Raw genomic sequence first — 7,653 nt, forward strand, 5'->3', positions numbered from 1 at the left:
TATGATACGCATTAGTCTGTATGGTGTGCACCGATGACAGGATCTAATGCTTGCTTGCAGGTTTCAAAGGCAGAAGCTGGAATTCAGGGATTTGTTCTAAGCTGACAAGACACTTCGATGAACAGTTATGAGCAAGATTCTTAAGAAAGACATAAGCTGCCATACTGTGTTTCAGGGGGTAAAAAGAAACGAAACAAACAAATGGAATTCAGATCGCTGCAAGTGAATCTGAAATCTGAATGGTCTAGCAAAGCCTGAAAAGACTTCTGCTCTTGCTTTGGGCTGCAGGTAAGATCTTGGAGAACAGAGCACTGTTACACTGTAAAGTGCAGTATAATTTCATTGAATCTACACTGCTATATTCACAAGCAAGATGGGAGGATGCTAAGTGCAAAAGACAGTTTTTTTTTTGCCCTTAAGAGTATATGCTCTCACTTTCGTATCCATTGGATTCGCTTTGAGAAGTGTGCAAACTCATATCTCAAAGTAGTTTTGTATTGAGATATATGTCTGTACACTTCTCAAAGCGGATTCAATAGATGAGAGAGTGAGAGCAAATATCATCAAAGGTAAAATAAACTTTACCGCTAAGTGCAACACAGAAGCCATGGGAGCATCCTTGGCTTGCAGTGGGCGTGCATGTCCCAAAGCTACGTCGACGGAGCAAGCAAAGAGCAAGGAATCAGGAAAGCAGACACACCCAAGCTAGGAATTGCACGCGTCACGTCAGCTATAAATCCGGCCAGCATCGTCTTGCTCTAGCTCCCAATTGCATTGCGCCATTGCCTGATCCTATCACAGCCTCAAACCTCTTCTCGGCTTCCAGCCTCGAGACAGAGACAGCCATGGCGGAGCCCGGCAAAGAAACTGCTGCTACACCCCCTCCACTGCCGCAAGAAACGGTTCCCCATGCGCTGGCCGGCGCCGCCGTGGCGGAGCCCAACTTGAAATTTGACACGCCGTTTTCAGCCTCACAAGACACCGAAACCGCCGGCGGCGGTGCTGCCACACTCGACTCCGCTCTGCCTAAAGCAGAGTCGGCCCACCGGCCTCCGCCGCCGCCGCAAGAGACCGTAGCCATGGCTGCGGTTGGCGCGCCGGAGCAAACCACGACGGAGGCAGACGCTCAGCAACCTGTGGCAACCATGCCACAGAAAGCTGCCGCATTGCCTCCGCCAGCTGAGACACCCGCGCAAGAGAGTGCGGCGCCGGCCGCACCTACGCCGCCGCCACAGAAGCAAGAAAGCGGCGTTCCGGAACGAGCCTCCTCGGTCCACGAGGAGGAGAAGGACGTGGAAAAGGCAAGAGAGGAGAAAGGAGAAGAGAAGCCCGCGCGTCGTCGGTGGCGATGCCTCCGCGCCGCCGTGTGCTTGCTGTTCCTCCGACCCAAAAGCGAAGAGACGAAGCCGGCGACACCGCCGGGAGACAAGCAGCCGGCGTTAGGGCTGGAAGAGAAGAAGCCGACGCCAGGGGAGATGGCGCCGCCGCCCCAGAAGGACGGCGGCAGCGCTGTCCGTGTTCCGTCCAAGCCTGAAGCGGGGAAGCGCGAAGGCGAGACGAAGCCGGCGGCACTGGACGGCAAGCGGCCGGAGCCAGGGCAGGAGCAAGGGGCCACATTGCCTCCGCCAGCTAAGACATCGTCAGAGCAGACGACGGCGACGGCGGCTGAGGCTGGGGGGGCTGAGAAGCAACGCGCTGCACCAGCACCACAGCAGCCACCGCGGAAGCAAGAAGGCGGCGCTCCGGAACAAGCCCCCTCGGTCCAGGAGGGAGAAGAGAACCCAGCGCGTCGTCGGTGGCGATGGCTCCAGGCTGCCGTGGGCTTGCTATTCCTCCGCCCCACAGGCGGCGGAGCCGGAGAGACGAAGCAGCCGGTGTCAAAGATGGAGGATAAGAAGCCGACGCCGGGGGAGATGCCGCTGCCGGTGGACAGCGCTGGCAAGCCTGCAGTGAAGAAGGGCGACAGCGACATGACGCCGCCGGCGCAGGATGGAAAGAAGCCGGCGTCCGGGCAGCAACAGCAGAAGAAGCCGAGCCGGAAGCACAGCGCTGGCGCTGCAAGGAAGGAGAAAGACCAAGGCGAACAGAGCAAGGGCCGCCGTGATGAAACCCAAGCGGGGAAGACAACACCACAGCTCGAAGGGGAGCACCCTTCGCTGAAGAAGTTTCGGATTGTGGCCACGCTGGTTCAGTTCGCCATGTCCTTGTACAAAAAGCACCAGCGCCCCCAGTCCCAGTCCCAGTCCCAGTCCCAGGAGGAGGAGAAGCCAGAAACGCCTTCCGGTCCGGGTGGGAAGGAAGACGGCGAGGCGAAGACGGAGGAGAAGCAGCTGGCTTCAGTGCTGGAGGACGAGAAGAAGACGCAGCATCGGCAGCGGCACCATCCGAATTGGCGGCGAGAGGAAGTGCGCCTGGAGCACATCCTCGAGGAAGCCTTCACAAGGCTTCTTGCGACGGAGTACAACAAGGTGCTGAGCGGCGTGAGGCAGAAGTGCCTCCTTACCTTCTCCGTCTTCGAGCTCGCCTCCGAGGTGAAGAAGCAGGCCATGATCTATTGGTGGGTGGCGGAGTTCCACCTACGGCACCGGAGCGATCCACCACCGCCTGCAGCGCGGGCTCCTCCTCCTCCTCCTGCTGCTGCTGCTGCAGGTGGCGGCGGAAGAAGTGATTCGCCGGCGGCGGCGGCGCAGGGTAAAGGCGCAGTCGTCGCTGACAGCAGGGGTGATGACGCCGAAAGCATCTTCTTCATGCTTTCTGATCACGGCTTCCTGGTGCCGATAAAGAACTGGTGCAGCAAGGTGATCCATGGCTGCCAGGTGAACCCCCTGGTGCACTGGATGCTGAAGCGCCAGGCGAGGGGCGATCGCTTCGCCGAGCTGGACGACAAGGGCAGCCCCGCGGACCTGCAACTCAACTCCAGCATCCTTTGCCTGACATCAGGCAATCGTCCCGTGCTGCAGAAGATGCGCATGGAAGATGAGTCACAGCCACAGCCACAGCCACAACAACAGACCAGGAAGAAAGATGAGCCACGGCCGCAGTCACAGGCCGGGAGAAAAAGCAAGAAGGTAAGGCCCCGTGAATGCTTAGACATGTATATATTTACAAAAGCTAAAAATATAGTTAGAGAATAATTTATGAGATTAATATTTTGAACCTAACTAGTGTATAATTGAAGACTAATTGCCAAATAAAATTAAAATACTATAGTATCTGTTAAATTTTAACACCCCTAACCAAACACTCGTGAAAACCTTCCCTACAGAGCAAGAGCAACAAGGTCGAGGACCAGCAGCAACCGACGACGACGAAAGATGAGGCACAGGTCGGGAGCAGCAAATCCATGGCAGCAGCAGATAACGCAGCTTCCCACAAGGACGAAGACACAACCCAAGCTAAGGACACTAAGGTACAATTCATCAACTCTCTATTATCGAATCTATATAGTCTATTATTACAACATTGCAATTGCTCGTCTACATTTCTCAAGATAAGAAATATGGTTGTTCCCCTTGTATATTTCAAACTTCTATTAATAATATCACTAGTCCAGTAACTCAAGCGTACAGCAATAAGAAACTCCAATCCGTTCCAAAATTAGAACTTTGTCAAATGCATATGGCGTAGATTTTAGAAGTGTCTTCTTTTTTATGTGCATACAGTGACTTTTGCAAAAAAAATGTTTTTTCTAGTCCTAACTAACATTCTTGATATTATTATTATTATATTTCTTCACAAAAATCATTTTCTTTTTTTTTTCTTGTTTGGTCATAAGACTCTGCCACATAGTAGTGATCAGAGAAAAATCAAATAATTTCTCTTACAATATATATATTGCCATTTACTAAAGAATCAACATAATCTCATAGGCACTTTGAACACAAATCTATTGATACAAGTTTTGTCCTATAAACTTGTATATAATTTGAATAACTATTTTTCAAAATGTGTGAATTTTCACTTTTCCCCTACAAATATGATTAACATTTTAGGATGGAGGGGATACTATTTAGGTGATTAACATTTTAGGATGGAGGGGATACTATTTAGGTGAAAAGCATAGAAACAATCCAAGGGACAACTATACTTTTAGGTTAAGAGATGCAGATAACTTAGAAATAGGTGCAATACCTTATATGTTTTTTTTGGAGGGGGGGGGGGCACTTTGGTTTATATTTAATCAAAAGCAATGTAATGAGAACCTAGCAACAAATAAAGAGTAAATTATGCGTGTGTGGCTAAATTATTACTATATATTGTCATTTAGGTCCGTGTATTATCAAACAGATTAAGATAACTAATCTTATCTAAATGACTCGGTCACTTGGATAAGATTATATACCCTTATATGCAATTTCATAGCACCGGGTTTTGAAAATCTAGTGATAGTTCAGATACCGTCCATATATCGACATATTAGTCTTTCTGATAATAAAATTGCATGGTCGTGCATAATATATTTCTGTTCATTTGGCCCAATTCGTTTTCTCAATTTTAAGGCAACCAATGCCTGCAACACACTAATATTAGTAGATTCCTAATGTGTTAGGCAAATGAACTTAATTCTAATTTTGTTATACAAGCTACACATGTACTACTACATTTGCAACGATATATATATGTATTGTACTTACCAATGTGCACAAATACACATAAATGGTATTCCTGACACATACACTTTGTTGTAGGGAGCACAAAACATCAAGCCCAGCCCTGATCAGCTCGAACATGCTAATGAGATTCCACCATTATTTAAAGGGAAGCGAGTGATCCTCAACGTGAATGCACATGTGTACCCCATATCCAAGTCGGCATTCTTGAACCTTGCCGAATGCTTGGTTGTGCTGCAGCTTGGCCGGTGGAATAATCTTGACGACAAGACATACATGGAGGTGAATGGACTGGAGTCACAGGATGCCATCGGCAAGCTCAAGAACCTCCGATACCTTGGTCTCCGTGGGCTATCACGGCTAACGGAGCTCCCAAAAGGTATCGAGAGCCTTAAGAAACTTGTAATCCTAGACATGCGAGGCTGCCAGAACCTAGTCAAAGTGGTGTCAAGTGTCATCAAGCAATTGAGACAGCTTACCCATTTGGATCTCACTGAGTGCTACATGTTGGAGCACATTGGCCAAGGAATCACATCCCTCACAGAGTTGCAGGTGTTCAAGGGCTTCGTGTTCGCAACTGGAACACAAGGGAAGAACAAGGCATGCCGAATACAAGACCTCAAAAAGTTGAAGAAGCTCCAGAAGCTCACTGTTAGCATCACCACTGATGCTAATGTAGGCAAGGGTGAGATGGCAGAACTTAAGTACCTCACTAGCCTTCGGAAACTCACAATTACATGGAGTGAGATACCAAGCATACTGGAGGGTGACAGTGAAAAGGTGAAGAAAAAGCGAGAGGAACTTGTTGAGAGATGGACCAGCTTTCAGTTGCCAAAAGACCTCATGAAATTGGACATTCGGTGCTACCCCAAGGGGGAGCTAAAACTTGAAAGGCATGAGAAGCTCGAGAAGCTCTACTTGAGAGGTGGAGACATGCAAAGGTTTTCCGCAAACAAGTCAGCCTCCATCAAGACATTACGTCTGAGGTATCTCAAGAAGTTCACAATGGAATGGCAGGATATCTGCTCAGAATTGAAGAATATTGAATATGTGGAAATTGTGCTTAATAATCAGGATGCAATGCGAGGAAAGGATAAGAGTGAGCTTGTTACGAAGGATGCAGAGGATAAAGAGGTCAAGCGTATTTATAAGGATGTGATGAAGATACCGGATTTTACATTGGATGGACATGGGGTATGGACTAAGGATCAGAAGGAAGAGGATAACAAACAAAAGTTCCTTGCATCAAACAAAGATGCCATGGAAAAGAACAAAGGTGAGACCTGCATTCTTCGCCTTTGTGTAGCAATGCAATCTTTAGTCCTAAATATATCATGACTCATTCTCAAGGTTCCAAGTTCATTCTTTGATCATGTTTCTGTTTCAGCATCTGGACCATCAGAACCAGCTGAAGACTCCAGTACTAAAGATGCTAGCTCCATCACAAGTGGTAATAAGGATGGAGACAAAGCTGCTACCAAAGAACAAGCAGGTCCTCTCTTCTCCAAAGATAAGCCTAGATTCAGTTTATAAACTATAATTATACTTGAAATTGACAACAATATTCCTTATTCAATTTGGCAGCCAAAGAAGAATGAGTAGCAACCCAGGAGGTGCCGTGATATATAGTTGAAGATAGATCCAATTTCCATTAACTAGAGAGTGTGGTCGAGCTGGCACAGGTAAAGCAAAACCGTGCTAGCTATGTCATATTGAAGCATCAGCAATGAATGTATCTGTACATTATTTTAGTTCAAGCTAATATATGCGGCCAGATAATGTAGACATTTATAACTATAATAAGGGTAGAGAGGTGGTTTCAAATGCAGGCAGGCATGCAGCACATATGAGATGTCCAAACCGTTAGGGGCTTCAAGATGTAACGTTCTGTATATGAGACAAAGGCCATGTTTGGATACTCTAGGAAGTTAGAGTTAGTTTCTAGCCTAGGACTAGTTCTAAACTAGCTCTAGCTGAAGACGTATTTGGATGTAAGGGTTAGAATAAAAATAAATGTGGCGGATCGGTACGGCAGTGGATCGGTGCGGCGGATCGATCGCTAGAGAAGAGGATAAGCTCGATCCCGTGTGGCCCGAGTTGGACAAAAAAGAATTGATATGGCCCAAGCAGAACTAGCCTAAATAATCATCCCTTTAGAGGGATAGGTTCTTTTTGGTGGACTAGTTGAAAAAAACTAGCTCTAGGCCTCCTGTTTAGTTATTTTTGGGTTAGTTGAACGTAAACTAGTGCAATCCTGAATAACAGTGTACTCTTTTTGTCCGATATAAATAATACAATTTTAACATTTTGCCATTATCCAACAAAGAATGCAATCTAGACTTGTAGCTGTATAAGGTAGCTGGACAGTGGGTCCAGCTTTTGCTGCTCCACACCTGTATGCGTCTTCTCAACCACAAATCTCCGAACCACTTTCTCTCTACGCTAACTTAGTCACAATCGGAATGACCTCGATCCTCATGTGCTAGTCATCTACAAGGAATAAAGCAGGGGGGATGCTGGTAATTTTTCTCAATCACTAAGTTACTTTTTCTGTACTACTTGTGTAATTTTTCTATTCTATTTATTAATAAAAGCAAAAGAAAAAGGTGGGGAATTTCCCTGTTGTTTCGTCAAAAAAGTCACTAATTACATTCTTTCACGAACGAGGGAGTATCTTATATGCTCATAATCGTACAAAAAAACTGAAATAAATAAACTTATGAATTATGTTGTGTGGCGGAGCTGGTGAATTCTCACACCTAGGGCCAACATTTAAACCTCTAAATCACTGGCAGTGCCGCAGTGGGTCATGTTCTCATAGGTAACAAAAGCAAAGAACAAACTGCATGATATGTATGATTTTTTCAGTTCCACGGTTAACTGAAAAAACAAACATAACGAAAATATCAAAGTGAAAATAAAAACAATTAAGTAATGACATTTTGGTTCAACATAACCACTTCAAATCGACGGAAGCATGTGAAGTGACAACCTACACTACAAGAATTTGCAGTGGGCCGGGGGATTTTTGGGTGTCATGGGA

General features: G+C 46.6%; 1 protein-coding gene across 3 annotated transcripts; it reads left to right on the plus strand.

Annotated features, from left to right (window-relative positions):
- Nucleotides 775–6,946, plus strand: LOC8064249 (protein piccolo). Of its 3 annotated transcripts, XR_002452057.1 has the most exons (6): nucleotides 775–3,068; nucleotides 3,266–3,409; nucleotides 4,689–5,886; nucleotides 5,998–6,102; nucleotides 6,195–6,292; nucleotides 6,440–6,946. XR_002452057.1 is itself a non-coding variant. In XM_021458761.1 (5 exons), exons 1-5 carry the CDS (start codon nucleotides 846–848, stop codon nucleotides 6,206–6,208), a joined length of 3,684 nt encoding a protein of 1,227 aa, XP_021314436.1. In that variant the 5' UTR covers nucleotides 775–845; the 3' UTR covers nucleotides 6,209–6,945. The 3 variants fall into 3 exon arrangements, 1 of the variants encoding a protein (XP_021314436.1); XR_002452058.1 differs by lacking the exons at nucleotides 6,195–6,292; nucleotides 6,440–6,946 and having other exon boundaries at nucleotides 4,689–5,596; nucleotides 5,685–5,886; XM_021458761.1 differs by having other exon boundaries at nucleotides 6,195–6,945.

The sequence above is a fragment of the Sorghum bicolor genome, chromosome 4 (genome assembly GCF_000003195.3).
Source record: "Sorghum bicolor cultivar BTx623 chromosome 4, Sorghum_bicolor_NCBIv3, whole genome shotgun sequence".
NCBI classification, from domain to species: domain Eukaryota; kingdom Viridiplantae; phylum Streptophyta; class Magnoliopsida; order Poales; family Poaceae; genus Sorghum; species Sorghum bicolor.

Excerpts from the sequence above, each read along its gene's own strand:
- LOC8064249 (XM_021458761.1), top strand. The coding sequence starts at position 846 with ATGGCGGAGCCCGGCAAAGAAACTGCTGCTACACCCCCTCCACTGCCG. Across the intron at positions 3,069-3,265 it reads CCGGGAGAAAAAGCAAGAAG|AGCAAGAGCAACAAGGTCGA; the intron begins GTAAGGCCCCGT and ends CCTTCCCTACAG. Across the intron at positions 5,887-5,997 it reads TGCCATGGAAAAGAACAAAG|CATCTGGACCATCAGAACCA; the intron begins GTGAGACCTGCA and ends TTTCTGTTTCAG.